At 39.6% G+C, this 21,836-nt stretch overlaps 1 protein-coding gene across 1 annotated transcript in view; it reads right to left on the minus strand.

The window, feature by feature from the left end:
* Nucleotides 1-21,836, minus strand: part of CFAP43 (cilia and flagella associated protein 43) — a 102,609-nt gene that overhangs the window by 44,968 nt on the left and 35,805 nt on the right. The window contains exons 10-17 of the mRNA XM_007470441.1: nt 18,898-18,978; nt 14,461-14,609; nt 12,563-12,666; nt 9,032-9,172; nt 8,045-8,217; nt 6,759-6,908; nt 4,210-4,340; nt 2,110-2,257 (exon numbers count right to left, since the gene is read on the minus strand). Of these exons, the coding sequence (XP_007470503.1) occupies nt 2,110-2,257; nt 4,210-4,340; nt 6,759-6,908; nt 8,045-8,217; nt 9,032-9,172; nt 12,563-12,666; nt 14,461-14,609; nt 18,898-18,978 (1,077 nt within the window). The remainder of the gene's footprint in view (nt 1-2,109; nt 2,258-4,209; nt 4,341-6,758; nt 6,909-8,044; nt 8,218-9,031; nt 9,173-12,562; nt 12,667-14,460; nt 14,610-18,897; nt 18,979-21,836) is intronic.

Here is a 21,836-nt window from a genome sequence, read left to right on the forward strand (position 1 = left end):
TTCCCTACAGTACCTAAACATGCTCTGGAATCTCCTGTCCCAGGAAAGCTACTCTCCACTGACCACCACCTTCCTTCCCCTTTAGCTGCCACCCTATTTCTGTGCTCCCTTTGCAGGAAAAAGTCTTGAGTTTGGAACGTCACACTCTGCTGGTTCTCCTGCAACCTCACTGGCTGCCCCTTCTCAATCTCCTTCGCCTCCCTGAATTCTTCTCCTGGAGTTCTAGAAGTTGCTCTATCTTGGTCCCCTTCTGTTTCTCACCATCCACTCTTCCATGATGATCTTACTCAGTTTTATGGCTTTAAATTCCATTCATAGGCCCTTGACTCTCAAATCAACATCTCGAGTCCTGGACTCTCCCCAGAACATCTACACAATAGCGTACCTGGTATCTCGCTTGGATGTCTAACAGTATTCTCATGCTCAGTCCAGGGAACTGATTTTGGATTCCCTTCTTTCTCCCCACAGTGGCTCCTCTCCCCACAGTCTTCCCCTTCTCTGTGAATGGTACCTTCTTCTACATAGTTCTTCAAGTAAAATATCTAGGAATCATCCTTGAGTCCTTTCTTTCCCTTTCCCTCTATGTCCAATTCATCAGAAGTTCTGTCAACTCTACCTCTGCAAACTGCCTGGAAACTACCACCTCTCCACAACACTCTTGCACCTCTATCACTGGTACCTAAGCCTTCTAACTCCTTCTCTGCTTCTACTCTTGTGCCCTACAGGACTCATTCTCCACACAGCGGAAGTAATCATTTCAAAAACGTAAATAAGATCTTGTAAATCCTCTGCTCAGAACACTTTAATAGGTTCTCATTACATGTAAAATTATGTCCAAATGCTACCTGCTTTACAAAGCCCTTCTTTACCTGTTTCTTTCCCACCTCCAGGACCTTATCCCCTACCACTCTCTCCCTTGCTCACTTCAGCTGCACAGGCCTTTTTTAGGTCTTCAAACGTGCCAAGCTCTTTCTCCCTCTGCCCTGAGTGCTTGCCCCTCCCCCACATATTGGCACATTTCTTTTAAGTCAGATCACAGCCTTTCTCCATGGAGGGGCTATTCCAACCAAACACTATCACACCAAACCATTTTATTTGGTTTGGTAACAAAAATAGATTATTTGGCAACAAAATAGATCTTGTTACTACCTATTTTTTTCTTATTTATCTGATTATTTATCTATCTCTCTCTGCTCACACCCAACCCCCAATTAGCATGTAAGCTCCATGAAAGCAGAAACTTTTCCTATCTTTTCATGCCTGTATCCCCCAGAGTCCAGCACTCGATAAATATTTGTTAAATGAATAAATGTTCTCTGGCTAGACACATCCTAAATAATGTATGTGATGTAAAAGTATAGAGAGACTAGTTTGAATAAGCACCAGAACTGTAGTAGATTTTTTTTTTTTTCAAGCAAGCCCAGACAGATCTTGTACTATGGTTTAAATGAGATCTGAAATGTGATATTTGTGTTGAGAAAGGCTGAATATTTTCTCTTAAATGTAGTGCATGCTCTTTTTGAAAATCATGAGGTAGCTGGATAAAGAGGAATATTACTAAAATATCTGCTAAAAGAAAACCACAAACTGAAAACTGATATCTGATTTAGGAAGGAAGGAAGGAAGGAAGGAAGGAGGGAAGGAGGGAAGGAAGGAAGGAAGGAAGGAAAAAATGAAGGAAACAGGGACTTCCCTGGTGGTGCAGTGGTTAAGAATCTGCCTGCCAATGCAGGGGACAGGGGTTCGAGCTCTGGTCTGGGAAGATCCCACATGCCAAGAAGCAACTAATCCCCTGCGCCACAACTATTGAGCCTGTGTTCTAGAGCCCGCGAGCCACAACTACTGAGCCCGCATGCCACAACTCCTAAAGCCTGAAGCCTGCACACCTAGAGCCCATGCTCTGCTACAAGAGAAGCCACCGCAATGAGAAGCCCATGCACCACAAGGGATAGTAGCCCCCGCTCACCACAACTAGAGAAAGCCCGTCTGCACGCAGCAACGAAGACCAAACATGGCCAAAATAAATAAATTAAATTAGATTAAAAAAAAGAAGGAAAGAAAGGAGGGAAGGAGGAAGGAAGGAGAAAGAAAACTATAGTGAAACTCAACTGCATGTTCAGGTTCTGATCCCAAATCCAAGGAATCTTTTTTTGCTGTACTTAAATAATCATTCTCCTCATCCATGGTGTTCTTCAGGTAAGTTAAAAGTTGCTGGCTATATTCAAGAATTTCATTGGCTAAGTTTCCTCCAAACTGCCTGTATTAATAAAAAAGAAAACACATAGGCTACAAAATCACAATTTGAAAAAGGCACATTTAGCAGTATTATTTCCAGATACCTAACCATTTCTACGCAAAGAAATAAATGTGGATAGTTCTCTGCAGTGCCCTGTAGTTATTAGGACTCTGCTTCTTAGAGGACAGTACTTTCATGGGCTCCAGGACATGACAAACTTCTTGACCTCCTTGGGGTCATCTCTCTTCACACTGTCCCCATACCCTTACCCTACATGCCCTCTGTACCCATCTTCCCCAGTCATTGTGCAGAAGAGCCTCTGCTCTGGTTGAACCCTCAGAGATAGTAGGTGCTGTGCTCCTTCACATATATAACCACATTACCACATTCAGTCCTCATAGCCCCCACTCCACACTCAGGAAAGTATTATTACTTCCACTCAATACACCAGGGCATTTCAAACTTCAGGCACATCAGCATGGCCTGGAGGGTTTGTTAAAACAGATTCCTGGGCCCCACCCATAGAGATTCTGATTCGAAAAGTCTGGATGAGGCCCCAGAATATGCATTTCTAACAAGCTCACAGGTGCTGCAGATTCCACCTTGAATAACATGGTTACAGATGATTTAGAGGGATGGTCAGATGCCTAAGGTCACAAGTGCTGGACCAAGTTTTCAAACTCAACTGTTTTTGAGTCAGAGGTCCATGAGATTAACTGCCAATGGATGGAAATGTCCTCACTACCGTAAATAGGGCTCCAGCACATGTTTGCTGTTGCTTGAGATGCTATGTGATCCCTTACTACAAAGAATGCATTAGGATTTATATAGTGAGATACAGGTTAGTGTTTTATTCAGGATTCCACGTATAAAATGGGCATGATGATACAGTCAGTCGTCAAATGGGTCTTTGAAATAAGTGGTGACCAAAATTGATATGATATAGAATCTCCATAATATGTAACATTTCACAGTGTCACTGAGATATGCCATGTTTTATTGTTGTTTTGCTCACAGGAGGCACCGTGAAATTTTTGTGGAAATGAATTGCACATTGACTAGTGACGTGCATCAGCAGATCAAACAAGGTAACATTTCAAGTCCAGGGTGTCACCTTCATGTTCTCTATGCCCTGGCCATTATCTGTATGCTTGGCTAATATTTGTTTATTTAGGATTTTAATTTTAGTCTAAGCAAAGTCTAAATAATTTAATATTGTCTAGGCAAAGTCTAATTAGGAAAGTAAACGTGTATGTGTTTACAGATACATACATACCTATGTCAGGTTTTTTAGGGATAAATAGGAGTTTTAAAAATGATCTACTGTTCAGAATTGTCCTCATTCCTTGTGCTCCTCCAACAGATTTTATGAAAGGGAGGACTGGTCACTTCATAGGTCTTAACTGGGTCTTTTTATTTTTTGTATTTTGATGCTTTGACATCTGAGGTCTTGCTAATAACCTTGGAGGAAATGCCCCTCCCAGGACCAGTAATTCATAGAGATGGTAAACAACTCATCTGGAGCTCACCTTTCAAATGCAAACCCACCAACTCAGAGCCCTCATCCCCAACCAAATCCTCTATTGGGCTTTCACACTTGGGACCACTATTTCTATCCTAATCATCCCTGGGTCGAGTACCAGAAAACTAGCAGCAGCCCCTATGGCCCAGAGCCCACTGAAATTATCCAAACTAGTCAATCCCAAACCTTCCTGCTCCTTCCCATAGAAACCATAATGAAGACACTTGCCCACATTTCCCTGCTCCCTCTGCCTCCTTACCCTCCCTGGTGCTTCCCCATGTGGCACCCCCATAGCATGGCATATCCCCTCCTCTTGGGATGATTAGTATAACGATCTTTTCAATGGCAGTTGTCTCCTGTTGTGTTGGCCTTGCTATTACCTGAATAATAACAACATCTTTATTTTAAAACACCGTATCATGTGAGGTTGCTTATTGTATACTGTACTTACCTCCATCTCAGGTTAACAAGGATGCCGTCATCCTTCCCATTCACCAGAATGCTTTGTCCATCCATTGAAATTCTCACCGATTGAATTCCATGCCCCTGGTGAGAATGACTCCGACACTGAACAAATGTTTCCTTAATAGTTTTAGGAACAAAGTGCAGAAATTACAAATGCGATTCTACCACATGGTTTTTCTAAGGGGGTTACGTGCACTTTTGCTTGTGGATAAACCTTTTTCTATTTGTTAACAGCATTTTAGTTGGTATGGAGTAGCCTCTTAATAATACATAGCACTGAAAATTCCTAGTACAAAATACATTCACCAGTACTGGTTTGTTCTCCCTTCTGTTTAATATGGAAGAAGAGGGATTATTATCATCAATTTATAATAGGAAAATCAGACACAGAGGTGAATGGACTTGCTGAAGACTACGAGAAGGGGCCTTGAGCAAGCAGTGCGGGCAAATTCAGATGCCTTCAAGGATTAGGCAAGTTCCCTTTATGTGCAGAGAGGCTGAGTGTGATGAGAGAAGGTGATGGGCTCTGTGAAGAATGACAGAGAATGCCAATTAAACCAGTTTAATTAGAACCCAAACAAATCACTAATTGGTACACAGTGCAATGGTTTAAACTCTTTGACTAAAAACTGAGATTTCTTTGTCACACTAGTTATCAACCATGATGCCTTTTAAAAATTTTTAATTTTTTGAATAGGCAATACATTCAAATGTTTCAAAATTAAAAAACTATAAAAGAGTATGCAGGGCTTCCCTGGTGGCGCAGTGGTTGAGGGTCCGCCTGCCGATGCGGGCAGTGCGGGTTCGTGCCCCGGTCTGGGAGGATCCCACGTGCCGCGGAGCGGCTGGGCCCGTGAGCCATGGCCGCTGGGCCTGCGCGTCCGGAGCCTGTGCTCCGCAGCGGGAGAGGCCGCGGCGGTGAGAGGCCTGCGTACAGCAAAAAACAAAACAAAACAAACAAACAAACAAAAACAACAAAGTTTGTTTGCATTTTGCTCTTCTGTAAAAATTATATACAGGTGACCAGGTAAAAAAACTGGCCAACATTTAACAAAAGGCATGCAGATAAAGTCTTAGATATGGCATGCGTAATTAATGTTGACCCAAAGCTTTGAAAAGAAAAGCTTTTTATTTTGAGGGAAAAGGAAAAAGGATCAGGAATGGAAGACTTGGAGGAAAGAGAAATCTGGAAGAGTGAGAGAAATAGGATTAACATAAATTGTAACATAATACATATATTACACACCTTGCCTTTCCTCCTTAACAATATATCTTGGGATTCTTTCCATACCGTTTCATAAAGATTTCCTCATTCTGTATTACAGCATAATATTCCATACTTTATTTATATACTGTGTATGTACCATTATTTATTTATCCAGTCCTCTGATGATGGACATTAGGTTGCTTTTACAAACAGTACTGCCATGAATAACCTCCTATATGAGGTACTTTACATAGACTCGCCCAGAAAAACTCTGACGTCTTGCCACTATCAGTTGTAGCGTACATTTACAAATCATTTGAATAAGAGACAATGTAGCAGAGTTTGCACATTGTTCACCTAAAAATAATTTCTAAGGGATTTAAGATTTTTCCTATATAATAATAATATCACTTTTGCCCAACTATATTCCAAATATGCTTTCTTGCACAAGTGAGCAAGGAGAGCTGGATATGTACAGCCAGGGCCCAGTTTACCTGTGGCCCCATGGGAGGGTGTCATGTGGGGTGATTGTGATGCCTCGGGTGTGTGGGGTAGATCCCTGGGTAAAAATAACTGACCGAATTAAATTAAATTGATAACCAGTACTACTTGGTCTCAAAACCTAGAAAAGGATCTTTCACGTTTTTGGGAGAAGAAACTATTTTAATTTTTTCAGAGATCTGAGAAAAATGGAAATCAGAAATGGTAGTGGTACTGGTGACATCAAGGTCTGCAAGTGATAGGGGAGGACTCAGTAAGGGCCACACCCTTCTCCCTTATGCTCTTCTAGCATCACATGAAGAGTCAGGTGGCGGGGTGGCAGCAACAAGCCTAGAGGCCCTCCAGGCCAGGGAGCTAGTGTAATCAACCCTAGGTTTGCACAGCAATTCACTATTTCCAAAGAAGTTTTGCATGTACCCTCTCACCAGCTCTCACCAGAATCCCACAGGATGAGAGCAAGCAAGGCTTCCCTAAAATTTCAGAGGAGCAGCTGAAGCTCAGTGAGGCTCAGTGAGTTTCCAAGACACACAGTAAGTGGTGATGGAGCTGGGCTGGAGCTCACCTACTGTATCCCAGCCCCATGTTCCTTCTTTGCAAGATCTCAGTCTATTTGTTGGCATTTCCTCCCTTAGAGACTCAAACCTTAGCACATAAATACACCCAGTGTTGGAATCAATAACACCATTAGGGCTAAATAAGTTGTGAGTCAATTTAAATAAGTTGTGAGCCAATTTACTTAAGAGTTCTAATTCCTATTGTAAGAGCTTTTGTTCCTTATGTGAGATCAAGACACACATCCCATAACTGGAAAAAAAAAAGGAGTTTACCAAAGTATGAACATCTCGGATACACAGAATTCCACATTTAGCTATTGTTATGAGCCACAATCCATGTGGAGACAGAGAGAGCATTCCAGGTCCATATTGCTTGCTTTGTACTTTTTGGTATGACTTAAGAATGCAAATACCACTATGCTCCTGCCAAAGAAAATGACCACATTATAGAAAAGCTCAGGGGAGTGGTACCTTGGGGTTTGCAGTTGAGCATATAGAGTCAGATTCACATCCAAAAACACTGTCATTGGAAATAAACTGATACATGATAAAGTGGGCACCTGTATTTGCACCACATTTTCCATCTCTGATTGCAAGTAAAAGTTCGTTTTGGCCAACTAAGAAAAGTCTTCTTTGTATGTTAGCTACCATTAAAAATCCCAGCCTACAACTGACAATCTTCATTTCTCACTAACCCGTTTCATATACCCCTGTGCTCAGGTCAAAATAAATGAGTCAGTTTCCCCCCATGTTTCTCATGTATGCCCACCTTCAAACCTCTGCATGTGTTGTGACTTTTGTCTGGAATGCCCTTCCCCATCCCATCCCCACCAATTTGGCCCCCCTCCCTACATCAGGAACCCCACCTCCCTGCCAAGATTGCACGCAATATTTCTCATGTCTAAATCTGACTTATTCTTCAAAGTCCAGTGCAAATATTACTTCCACTAGGAAGCTTCTCTTGAATCCTCCTTATGATAAACCATTTCTTCCGTCTCGGAATGTCTTTGTCTCAGACCTTGCTGACATTGTCTGCTCTGGGAGAGAAGCCCTTTGATTGGAGGATTTAGAAAAGCAAGGGTGATAGATAATCTGGGTCAGTGTATGTAGCAGGAAATGACACAGTATGGGAGAAGTTTGAAGAGAGTATGATGAAAGGATGCCAGAAACATAGTTTAGGTATTTTGTGCAATTTTCTTTAGGACTCAGGTACAAAGTTCCACCAAAAATCATCAATCCTGTAGCTCCTGACACCTGTGGAATAGGTTTTCTAATGATAGATTTTTAAAACATAGTTTTGAAAGGCACTAAACTAATATCGTGTCATCTGCACTTTTATCTGACAAGTATGATATTGTAAGAGTGAGGTTGCTCAAATGTATTTTATGATGAATTAACAAATCATGCTAACATATATCTAATTCAAATAAATTATGTTACTATAATAAAGACATTTGTTAACTGGACTAGAGTGTTAAAGCATGGATCACATCTAACTGATACAATGTATCAATCTTGACGTCTAAGAAAAATGATAGCACACTTAAGTTTTGGCATACTTTTTCAGGAAGAAGATAGCTGCAGATGTATGGCACTTGGTTACAGAAGCCATATATTCGGTTACTTTGAAAGTTCAAGACAGCTGAGGACAGAGTATGCTCTATCTCATACACGAACTTATGAATGAATGCATCTCTCAGCCTCCCTCGTTCATCAGCAAAGCTTGCAGAAACTATAAGATTTGGGGAAGAAGAGAAATCACTTGCACCATATATTGATTTTATTTTTAAAAAATTGTTATGAAAACTATGAAAAGCAAAATAAAAAAGTTAAATGCTCAATTAACACAGAAACTATTAGGAGATAAAAATGATTGGAAAGCAACTTGGCTCCATTAGAAATACTTGAGTATTAAATGACTAATAGTGAGTAAAATATCTTTTATAAAGCCTTGGTTAATTTTATCAGTTAAGTAGAGACAGCATTAAAAGAAACTCATGATGGTCTAGAGTCTTAATTAAGACACAAAAGTACTTTGTGGTTTTTGACTCTTTTATACTCTATAATTATATATTTGCAAAATAGCTACCCAGATATATTTGTTATCTATTGATAAAATAAAGTGTCTATTTTATCAGACCTTTTTATCCCGAAAGCTTTCTTTATAATTTTAACAGTGAACGTAACTACACAGTAACCTATCTGAATTTGACTATGTATATTTAAGGCTACAAAAAAGAGACATCACAAAATGACAAATCAATTTGACAAAAGTGACAGTTGATCCTGTTTTTTCTCTGATAATAAGACAGATTCATATGAATGACAGGACCTAGAGGAAAGTCCACATTTCACGTTATTTAGCAGCCACATCAATTTCATTTTGTAAGACACAGAAAAGGTGGTGGCCATTTTAACCTCTTCACATGTTAAAAGGAAAAAAAATGCTATCACCAGGAAAAAAAAAAAAAAAAAAAGAAGGAAAGCTATAGCAGCTATTCAACTGGATGCCCAGGACAGAATTTGTTGATCATTTTTTTCTTTACCTTGTGGTAGTATTTTAGGCAGAGTAAATATTTCCAGCCTGCTTCTTCCTATTTCTGGAAGTGGGGAAAGCACCATCACTTCTACTACATCTGTTTCCAAAGGAGACACTGTGGATATTTGTAAAATGCCTTTGCCCACCTCTGAAAGAAAATGGAAATCAACACCACAAGTCATCATTGATAAGTTTATAGAATCTTTTATACTCCCAGGTAAGATATCACATTATAGAACTGCCTTCACTAAATCTTTAGATCCAAATTTATTTACTGGATATTTAAGTGACCTTTAAACATAAGTGATGGAAACATTTTTGATGAACGGATGGGGGCTTCTCCACATTAGATGTCTGGGTTGGCAGATTCAATCCAGCTCGGTTGGACTCAGCTTCTTTCCAGACAGAGAGGCCTCCAGAGTCTGCTATGTCCACTCCATTCAGCAGCAGCTGCACGCTCTGGCCTCTTGAATGTCCACTCCAGCCATCTGCCCATTCCCGATACTGAATAAACTCAGGCATCAGTGTTCTTTGCATTTGTAGTCAAGGTTTTGCAGGTGTGGTGGGATTACACATGCCTTTGTGAGTTTGTCCTCCAGAAACCCAGGTGATCTGACCTCTGCAAGGTGCTTGGGGCCCACCTTGGATTCTCTCCAGATTCACTACTGCCACTCTCCCCAGGGACTGTTCAGCATGTGTCCACTTTCTCAGGCCCCATCTCAGCCCCTCCCCTCAGGTGTTCACTGGATGACCTTTCCTCTTACTTAACGAGGAAGACAGAAAACATCTGACACAAACTTGACCTCAACTTTCTTATCCTGAATCTCACATTTTCTCTCTGTTTGTACCCATCTTCCTGCTTCATTTCTTGACATTTTTGTGGGAACAAAATGTAACCCTTTCCATCTGTGATTCTGAGCCCACACCTCTAATATCCTATTACACCATGTACTATCAATTACCTCTTTTAATTTTCTTGTGTCTTGTATGGCTTCCCCTATTCAGTCCTCAAGACTCCCCTATCTTCAAATTAGGACTTTCTTTCAACCCTGCTAATTCTAATTCTCTTTTAGAAGTTACTAATTCTCTTTTCTCCACTGCAAACTTCTAAGAACAGAAGTTTCTACTTACTGACTTCCTTTTCTGACCTCCACTCCCTCCTGAACCTCTTTGTCTCTCTGTTCCAGAGGAGTAGCTGTCCCTGGGCTCACACAGTGACTGCCTCATCCTAGCCCTCACCCCACTCACATTTCTGCCACAATCCACCCCTTCACGTAGCCTTCCTTCTTCAAGCTCTTCCTGGAGTGGGTGACTCCCAGTTCTGTCTTTACTCTGGACCATCCTTAGTTTTCTTCACTGCCTTGTCTTCCTCTGCCCACAACTTCAGAGTAGGTAGCTTTTCCCATCCCACACTCTGACTGACCAGATATGTTGAAAAATGTAACATTTAGGCAGGACTGGTACCCATTCTGAGGTCAGCCATAGGTCCTACCACATTCCATGTCATCTAATTTACATATTTAGGTTACCTGTTTGACCTCATTAAACAATTGGATTTGCTTCAATTCTGTCTTAAACCATCTATCTCATCAGCTTCCAGGATTTCAAGATCAGAATTCTATCATTAAACTTTGAACTACAAATCTTCATTTCCAAATTTATGGTAAAGATTCCCAAATGAAGAGTTTATTGGCTTCAACTCTACAGAGCTATCACCCTATCCCTCTACCTCCATAACTTTCTTTTTCCCTGAGTTTTTACTTCAATTGATGACAGCACAAACTTCCACCATCCAGGTTAGAAACTTTGGAGTCATTGATGATCACTCCCTTTCACATATAATCAATTATCAAGTCCTACCAATTCCATCACTCAGAGCTGTCCCCTCCTTTCTCTTCCCATGACTGCCGCATGGCCTCGTACATTGTGGAAAAGAGCACAAGCCCTGAAGCCTGGGTCCTGGCTCCACCACCACCTACCTTCACGGCTTTGAACAAATACTTAACCTCATTGTACCTCAGTTGTCTTATGTTTAAATTGGGCATAACAGTAGTCTCTACCTCATAAAAGTTGTCTGTAAGAATTAAATGAATTAACACATGCCAAGTACTTAGAATACTGGCTATCGCATGGCAAGGAATCCCTCAATAAATGTTGGCTATTGTTTTTTTTTTTTTTTTTTTTTTTTTTTTTCTTGCGTTATGCGGACCTCTCACTGTTGTGGCCTCTCCCATTTGCGGAGCACAGGCTCCGGACGCGCAGGCTCAGTGGCCATGGCTCACGGGCCCAGCCGCTCCGCGGCATGTGGGATCTTCCCGAAACGGGGCACGAACCCGCGTCTCCTGCATCGGCAGGCGGACTCTCAAGCACTGCGCCACCAGGGAAGCCCAATGTTGGCTATTGTTATGATTAATATCATTTCTTGCCTAAGTTACTGCAATATTATAGTTTCCTAACTCGTCTTTTTCATTCCATTCTCTTGCCTTTCTGCTCCAGCCTTCACAGTGATGCCAGAGTCATCCTCTAAAAACCAAGTCAAATCACACCAGTCCCATCTTGAAAACATCTGATGATGTGTCATTAACTACAGAACAAAGCCCAGACTCCTTGGAATGATGTTCAGCGTGCTCCACTTTCTTTCAGACTTTTTCACCATGATCATCATCTAGTAAACTCTTATTTACCTGTTACACTAGACTTCTTACCATTCCAAGTGCCTTTGCTCAAACTTTTGTCCCAAGCTAGAATACCAACAAGCCCCATCCTCCACTACTTTAAGTCTTTGGAAAACCCTCCCCCAGTCCTCTGTGCCACCCCATCACTTCCACTCCTTTCTTCACACATGGCAGAATTAATTGCTTCTTCCCCTGAGCCTACACAGCTCTCTGCTATTACTCTTCCACTAAATTGTCTCCTTGACCTTTCGATGCTCCTACAGAGCCTAGGTTCAGCATCTTACACCTAGCAGGCACTCAATTTTTAAAAATCAATACATAGATTTTAAAATATACATACATATTTGGTATGTAAAGCCAGAAACAAAAGTACTAGTTCTTATTATTTATCACCTAAGTGCTATCTCACCTACCAAATCTGTGGTTTACCTGGGCATTTGGATGCACATTACTGCAAAAGCTGGATGTCATTTTGTTTAAAGAGGAAACTCTAAAGATGCATGGAACAAAACTTTCTTTGGATGTCTTAATTAAATAGATCTCAAATGTTATTTAAAAAGTATTTCAGGGATAAACCAACCCAACGTTCCTTTGTAGTAACATTAGAAACATTTAGTCATTTCATTAATTCATTAATTGATTCAAGAAGATTTATTTACCATCAACTATGTACCAAGTACATGTACTGAAACCTCTAAATATGATGTGGGAATTCTCTTAAGTAACTTTGAACAGTTATTTAAATGTCTGTTTTAGAAAACATGCTACAAGTAATTGTTTCACTATAGCCCCATTTTCACAACTTTAAATTCTTTGGATAAAGTGACCAATATTTTAAGTTAATAAGCATTCTATGTAAGTACCTATGAACCCAAGAATTTGAAATAAGCTTGAGGGTTTGGCATTGATAACAAAGACGTGTCCTTCTGATGTTCCAACTAATAGATACATTCCTCTCTGGTCATACCTAGAAAAGAAGAAATCTGATTATCAGATTCTACTTGTTTCACTAATAAGATGGTAAACAAATTTATTGAATGACAGCATGGAGATACATCCAAAAACAGCTATTCTTATGGTTTGTGATTTTTAATATTATCAGACCTTATAAAAGGCAAGTGGTTATATATAAACGTAATCATTATATTTTAGGCTAATACTGTTTCCCAATTGCAACTTATAAGTACATGGTCAAGAAGATTCACTAAAAATGGGTAACTATTTCATCATAAGTAAATGAAATATGACAGTAAAGCTTTCTTAATATTTCAAGTGGACATAAGCAATTGTCAAATTAGTGATGAGTGGAACATTCCAATGCCTCTCAGTACCCATCCTGGCAGAAAGAGGAAGGACATAGTGAAATGTTTCTATCCTATCATCAAATGGGAATAAGTGGGAAATGCAAATTAGGGTAAGAGAGAAAGATCTGAAAAAGGAGCACCAAAAAATACAGTACAGAGGAGCAGAATGTAAATGGAGGGAGACTACAGATCCCTCCCCACTGAGCCAGAGGCAGCAGAGCTTGTAGGAACAACACAGATGGTGGAAACCCAGCTCCTCCCGGCGCTAGTTGAGTAATCTTGGGCAAATGCTTCCCTTAACCTCTCTGAACCTAAATTATCTCACTTGTGAAATAGGAACAAGCATAATAGTTTTCTGAATGTGGGGCAAATATCACACTCAATAAGCTACAATGTGTGACAGCACCTCAAGCTGTAAAGCAGGGCATAAATGTCATTTCTTATTAATACTTACTATTATGATATAACGAAAGAAAGAATAATAACATGAATCTAAATCCAATGCTCTATGCTGTCTTCTTAAAAGTATTGCTTCAAAAAATTTGAAATCGGGCTTCCCTGGTGGCACAGTGGTTGGGAGTCCGCCTGCTGATGCAGGGGACACGGGTTCGTGCCCCGGTCCGGGAAGATCCCACATGCCGCGGAGTGGCTGGGCCCGTGAGCCATGGCTGCTGAGCCTGCGCGTCCGGAGCCTGTGCTCCGCAATGGGAGAGGCCAGAACAGTGAGAGGCCCGCATGCAGCAAAAAAAAAAAAAAAAAATTGAAATCAACTAAATGTCCATCAGTATACTGTCTTTTAAAAATATGGTATACCCATATAATGGAATACTATGTAGCTGTAAAAAAGAATGAGGAAGGTCTTCATGTGTGGATAGAAGACTTTCTCTAAGACATGTCATTAAGTGGAAAAAAAAAATTGAGGTGCAGAACATTGTATATGGTTTGCTGTCCTGTAAGAGCCAAGGCAATGACTCTGGAGCCCAATTGCCTCGGTTCAAATCCTAAAACTCGCCATTTACTATGCGTGTAATATTAATTATTATTTAAATTCTTTGTGCATCATCTTCCTTATCTCTAAAATGGACACAATAAGAATATCTATCTCATGAAGTTAATACAACAGAAGTGCTTGGCACACTCTAAGTGCTTGATATGTATTCATATAATTAAAAGGAAGTACTTATCTTTTTTGCTTGTTTGTGAATAAAATATATCCAGAAAAAAGACATGAGAAATTGGTAACAGGATGCCTCCAGCGAGGAGAACTGGGTATTCAGGGACAAGCGTGGGAAACTGCACCATACACTGCTCTGTACTTCTTGAAGGTAGAACCGAGTCAATATATTAATTTTCAAAACAATACATGTAAAATTTAAAATTAAAAGAAATTAGGGCTTCACTGGAATTCTCAACAGACAGGTCTGACAAAGTTGCTGCCAGAAGCAGACATTACTTACAGGAGGTGCTGCACGGGCGATTCAGAGAGATAGGCCTTATGAACTGAGTGAGGGGATTCAACGTCCTGGATGTCGAGGAAGTGGACAAAGCCACCCTTGGTCCCCACGGCTGCAGAGAGGGAGGAGGGAGAGCAAGCCAGAACTGTTGCCTGTTTAAAATAAACGCCATACAGAAACAGACTCACAGATATGGAAAACAAACTTGTGGTTACCAGAGGGAAGAGACAAGGAGGGAAGGACAAATTAGGGGTATGGGATTAGCAGACACAAACTACTATACATAAAACAGATAAGCAACAAGGGTATACTGTAGAGCACAGGGAATTATACCTGCTATCTTGTAATAACCTATAATGGAGTATAACCTGCAAAAATACTGAATCACTATGCTGTACACCTGAAAATAACACAGTATTGTAAATCAATTACACTTCAATATAAAATAAAATAAAATAACTCCCCAGTTGCTCAACTTCACTGTGCCAGAAAATGAAACCTGCTCTCCCTCACATAAGAATTCTACAGTTTATTTGAAAAGGCTGCAGAACAAGAAGAGTGACAAGTGTTGTGTGGTATTACAAATTATACACTCAACATTCTTCAGCTAATCAATAGCATAAGAAGTCACAGCAATCTGTACATCATCCTCTTTTATCCTAAAATTAGAATGATAAAAATATAAGGAAATTGCTTGAACTTTAAACCATGGCTTCATTTTTATCCTTAAATGATTGCAAAATTATTATACCTGATAATAATGAAAAATAAAATAAGAAATTTAAAATATATCCCTAGCATCTTTTGGACATCTTTATAGAATGTTAGCGATTTTTAAAAATCAGCATTCAACTGCTGGATAATGGTAGATCCTGAGATGCTGGCATAACTGAGGAAGACTTAAGAAAATAACTATTGAGTTGGCCAAAAAGTTCGTTTGGGTTTTTCCATAAGATGTTACAGAACTTTTTGGCCAACCCAATATACCACTGGACCATGTGACCTGTCACCAAAGAAATGCATCACAGATTCCTGCTTATGTCGCGATCATTTACAGAAGATGATGTCTAAGAGAATAAATTTTTTGTCATGATACTTAAGGAATCAGACTCATTCCTCTAGAGTTGTCACTGACAAAGCCCACTGGGTTTCCCGGGAAAAATAAGATGGAATCTAGGTGATAAGGTCTAACCTCCTCTTTTGTGCTTCATCTAGTTTCGCTTGCTCATAGGGTGCTGTGTGCTGCAGTCTTGCACCTAGCACTTCAGACCAGGAAAGTGACACCTCGACTCCGTGGCCGTGTGGAGAAGCGCTGCCAATGACACCGCAATTCAAGATGGCGGCAGTGGCAGGCAGTGCGCAGAGACACTGCACCCAGAGCTTGGATGTGAAACCAAAGCAGCACAGCTCCACTAGCCCCGCGAGAGCTCCAACCCCCCCACCCCGTCCCCGCAATGAGGAGAACCATATAGAGCATCCCCACCCATCCCCCGTCCCAAAAACCTGTGCTCTAGAGCGAGAGCTCCCACTTCTCCGTTCTCTGATCAAAGAATAAAACTTTCCTTTGTTTCTGAACCAAACTCAGTCTCAATCGATTGGCACGGGCAACACCAGAGAAGAGGACCCCTACTGGAGCCCAACTCGAAAGGGGTGGTAACATAATTACATTTTGTAGTTTGTTTTGAATAAAATAATGGAATGTTAGAAATAGAAAAGATCTTAAAGAGATCATTGTTTTGCAGACTAGAAAACGGAGGCAAAGAAAAATGTAGCAATTTGCCCCAGGATCCCATAGCTGGAAAACTCAGGTGTCCTGCCCCATTAGAATGCACAGTTTCCCCATTGAGCAGGTTTTCATTTTGTTTTTTAAAGTGAATTTTCCAAGCCTTAACCAGTTTGAATCTTTAGTGTTATCTCAGTATGAAACTGGAAACGAAGTGGTGAGGGTTTGTTTTTTTTTGCTAAAAGCCTTTATGGGAGATCTCAGTGTGTGTGTGTGTATGTGTCTGTGTGTCTGTGTTTCCTCAAAATAATCAGTTGAAATTACCCTCCATTCCAGGGCTATTGTGGACTAGGCTAAATACGTACAGCAATATTTGGAGGGGTCTTAGTTACCCTAGCAGCACCATCAGGGGAAGCTAGTAGTGTTCAGGCATCCTGCCATCATGATGCTGAGCAGAGTTCTCTAAGGACCACTGCCTAAAATGTTCATGGGGAACACAGTCCCCAGCACAGGCAGGGAGATCTGGCCTCAGCACTGCTGGGTCAATCCACTTATCATTTCCCCATGGGGCAGCAGTATCCTCCAGTAAGGAGAAACCACTGACTCTCCCCAATAAGAGCTGAACTACATGAGTGTACAATGCCTGGTTTGGAGCTCAATGAAGGGTTGTCTAATTAACTGTGACAGTCGTCCGAATCTCTCCCCTCTGATCAGAGGAAGGGAAGATATCTGAAGCAGAAAGAGGGCCTTTTGGTGGTACCTATATCCCTCCTTAGCCAGGAAGTGCAAGGTAAGTCCTGATTATACAGACCCTTGGGTGGGCTGTTAAACATCTCTATGTCTCTCATCTGTAAAAGGTGTGATCAAATGAGCTTTAAGATTTTTCTAGTTCTAGTAATTCTAACAGAAATGAATACATATAAACCTTGTCACATAGATTATGGAATCTACACATATTCTTTCAGGTAAGAATTTTTATCTTTACTTTTTAGGATGAGTTTTTTATCTCATTGAATTGTATGCATCTTGTAATCCTCTTGCATCCTTTTGCATCTTGTAATCCTCTTATGTGAAGTATGATGCTTCATCTTGTATTATAACTGAGATTTTAATTTATAACAGAGAAGGATTGTAACTTTTCTTCCTACTACCAAGATCCATATCTCATCTAGAACTGTGTAATACAGAAAATGATAATTTAAGAAAAAATAGCATTACCACTGTTTCTTGGTCTTTTTATATTTTTTAAAATATTATTTTATGTAAAATGAACATGGTGGAAAGAATGGTATCACCTTATGGTAGGCTAGGGTTAGGTTTAGGTAAGGAATTATGGTTTGCCACCCAACATCAATACACCTTCCTTCTGGAAAATTTCTTGAATATCCATTGAGGAACCATCTCTCCCCTATTTTCAGGGCTGAGTGGAACAGATCTGACGCCCATTTCCATGGCTGATTTTAAGCCAGTTAGCATTTCTCATCCCCCTGTCTACAGTGATTAGTTCAGGGTTATTATTAAGACATTAGGAGGTATTTACTAAGCCTTCTGAAAAGGAGAAACCTTTTCTCTTCCTCCTCCCACTGTAGGAGGCTTTCTTCCCTGATGATCTGATGTGACGTTGGTACCTGTGGCATTTGGGTACCACTAAATGAAGCCTAAGATGAAACTAAGGACGTAGTATACAGACAGAGAGGAAAACAAGATCCTTGGTAATATTATTTGAGTTGCTAGATCAAGCCACAGCTGAGCCCAGACAAACTCTATAGTTGATTGAATCAATAACCCCCACTTTTTAATTTTTGGCTCAAGTTGGTTAGAGTGGTACTTTTCTTTCATTTGTTTCTTTTAATTTATGTATTTTTGGCTGCACTGGGTCTTTGTTGCTGCACGTGGGCTTTCTCTAGTTTCGGCGAGCGGGGCTACTGTTCATTGCGGTGTGCGAGCTTCTCATTGTGGTGGCTTCTCTTGTTGTGGAGCATGGGCTCTAGGCACGCGGGCTTCAGTAGTTGTGGCACGCGGGCTCCAGTAGTTGTGGCACACAGGCTCAGTAGTTGTGGCTCGCGGGCTCTAGAGAGCTGGCTCAGCAGTTGTGGCACATGGGCTTAGTTGCTCCGCAGCATGTGGGATCTTCCCAGACTAGGGTTTGAAACCATGTTCCCCTGCATTGGCAGGCGGATTCTTATCCACTGCGCCACCAGGGAAGTCCCTTTCTTTCATTTCTAACCAATCCTCTTGAGGCTAGATGGGGTCATTTATCTAGTTATGGCCAAGAAGATGTATCATTTTTTAGTAAAAGCACTTAATTGCTAATTCAAGACCTTCCAGCACTCTTCCCATACCATGGCACTGAGGAGCTATTAGCTGGTGGAGCATCTGTCGACTTTGTTCCCTGAAAGGCCATGTGGAGCAGAGAACCTGTCAATCCACAATGAACTTACAGCCTGAGTGAGATATAAACCATTAGGGTTTCAGGAATAACTACCACCACAGAAAATCTTGTTCTTTACCATACACCAATAGAGTACCTTATGTTCCACCCTCTGGGCTGTGGTATATACTTTATACACAAGAATTACTCTAATATATAAGGTAAAAATGCAATAAGGCCTCTGTAATGAGTATTTCCACAGACTATTGACATGTGAATATGAAAAAGTAGGTTGGAGTAGAATTCAATATATATATTTTTAAATTCATTTATAAGGCACACTTACTGGGATATTCAGATAAATCCTGCTGACACAATCACCATCCTCTATACCCCAAACACAAACTTCTCCTGACTGTGTGAGAGTCTGTAAAAGAAAGAAAAAGAAAACTCAAATGGAAAACAAGACTTTGCTATGGGAGTATGTTCTAAATTCCTTTCTAGTATGTCAATCTGATGATTTAGTATAAAATTTCATTTTATTTATGTGGATTAAAATTACAATTTCAACGTCAATACTTCTGATTTGAACAAATATTAACTATTACCTTTAATGTAATTTAAGTAACACATAATAACTAATTAGGATTAGAAAAGTGAAATAAAGTTCTTTTTTTCTGTGTAACATAATTGAAATAAGTTACTTGGAAATTCAATGAATTTCCTAGTGAATAAGCCTAGAAATAGAAAATCACAATTGGTATTTTAAAAAATTAATAGACTTTGCTTTAAAGAGCAGTTTTAGGATTACAGAAAATTTGAGCAGAAAGTAGAGAGTTGCACTTTCCTCCCTGCCCTTCCCAATATCCATACAATTTTCCCTGTTACTAACAACTTGCACTGTTGTGGTATATTTGTTAGAATTGATGAGCCAATATTGATACAGTGTTATGGACTAAAGCCATAGTTTACATTAGGGTTTACTCTTTGTTTTATACATTCTATGGGTTTTGACAAACGTACGATGTCATGTAACCACCATCACAGTATCGTACAGAATAGTTTCACTGCCCTAAAAATCCTCTATGCTTCACCTCTTCATCCCTCCCTCCCTCCCCACTGAACCTCTGGCAACCACTGATTGTTTTTAGTGTCTCCACAATTGTGCCTTGTCCAGAATGTCTTACAGAGGGAACCATGCAGCTTTCTCAGATTGCCTTCTTTCACATAGCAATATGCAGTTAAGGTTTCTCTATGTCTTTTCATGGCTTTATAGCTCATTTCTTTTTAGTACTGAATAGTATTCCATTGTATGGATGTACCACAGTTTGTTTATTCATTCTCTTATTGAAGGACATCTTGATTGCTTCCAAGTTTTGGCAATTATGAATAAAGATGCTATAAGCATTCACATGCAGATTTTAGTGTGGGCATAAGATTTCAACTAATGTGGGTAAACACTAAGAAGCCCAATTGCTGAATCATATGGTAAGAGTATGTTTAATTTTGTAGAAGCTGCCAACTGTCTTCCAAAGTGGCTGTACCATTTTGCCTCAGTAGTGAATGAGGGTTTCTGTTGCTCCATATCCTCACTAGCACTTTGTATTGTCAGTGTTTTGGATTTTAGACATTCTAATAGGTGTGTAGCATTGTTTTAATTTGCAATTCTCTAATGACGAAAAATGTTGAACATCTTTTCATCATTATTTGCCACCTGTATATCTTCTGTGTTAAGGTATTTATTCAGTTTCTTTTCCCATTTTTCAATGGGGTTGTTTATTTTCTTATTGTTGAGTTTTAATAGTTCTTTGTATATTCTGGATACCAGTATTTTATCAGATATATGCTTTGCAAAGATTTTTCTTCCAGCCTGTGCTTTGTCTTTTCTTTCTCTTAACAGTGTCTTTTGCAGAGCAGAAGTCTTTAATTTTGATGAAGTCCAGCTTATCAATTTTTTCTTTCATGGATTGCATTTTTGGTGTTGTGTCTAGAAAGTCATTACCAAACCCAAGGTCACTTAGATTTTTCTTTATCTCCTAGGAGTTTTATAGATTTGTATTTTACATTTAGGTCTACAATCCATTTTGAGTTAATTTTTTGTGAAGGGTGTAAGATCTGTGACTAGATTTTTTTCTTTTTTGGCATGTGAATGTCCATTTCCTCCTGCACCATTTGTTGAAAAAAACTGTGCTTTCTCAATTAAATTGCTTTTGCATATTTGTGAAAGGTCAGTTGACTATATTTCTAGACACTGTTCCATTTATCTGTCTATTCTCTCATGAATACCATACTGTCTTGATTACTGTAGCTTTATAGTAGATATTGAAATTGGGTAATGTTAGTCCTACCCAATTCTAGAATCAGTTCTAGAATCAGTAAGTTCTAGAATCAGTTTCTTGATATCCACAAAATAATTTACTGGGATGTTGATCGGAATTGCATTGAATCTATAAGCCAAGTTAGAAAGAATCGACATCTTAATAATACTGAGTCTTCTTACCCATGTACATGAAATTATTTATGCATTTATTTAGATCTTGTTTGATTTCTTTCATCAGAGTTTTATAGCTTTTCTCATTATATCTTGTACATATTTTGTTAGATTTATTCCTATTTTACTTTTTCAGTGCTAACGTAAACGGTATTGTGTTTTAAATTTCAAATTCCAATTCTTCACTGCTTGTATAAGAAAGCAATTGACTTTTGTATATTAAACTTGCACGCTGCAACCTTGTTATAATCACTTAGCTCCAGAAGGATTTTTTATTGATTCTCTGGGATTTTCTACATAGACAATGAGGGCATCTAAGAACAAAGTTTTATTTTTTCCCTCTCAATCTTAATACCTTTTATTCCCCACGCCCCCCCCCCTTTTTTTGTTTTATTGCATTTAGGACTTCCAGTTGATTTCATTAAGGTTTTCTTTTTTAAAGATGTCCTTTACCAGACTGAAGAAGTTACCCACTATTTGTTGTTTGCTGAGAGGTTTTGTTTTGTAATGTTATTATTAATTATTTATTCAATTTATTTAATAGATATAGGCTCAGATTATTTATTTCTCCTTGTATGAGTTTTGGTAGATTATATCTTTCAAAGAATTGGTCCATTTCATCTAAATTATCAAATTTGTAGGCATAGAGTTGTTCATAATATGGTTGGCCCTCTGTATCTGTGGGTTCTGCATCTGCAGATATGGAGAGCTGACTGTACTATGCCATTTTATATAAAGGACTTGACCATTCGTGGATTTTGGTATCCACGGGGAGTCCTCTAACCAATCCCCCA

This window comes from Lipotes vexillifer, unplaced genomic scaffold, assembly GCF_000442215.2.
Source record: "Lipotes vexillifer unplaced genomic scaffold, Lipotes_vexillifer_v1.1 scaffold916, whole genome shotgun sequence".
In the NCBI taxonomy this organism is placed as follows: Eukaryota; Metazoa; Chordata; class Mammalia; order Artiodactyla; family Lipotidae; genus Lipotes; species Lipotes vexillifer.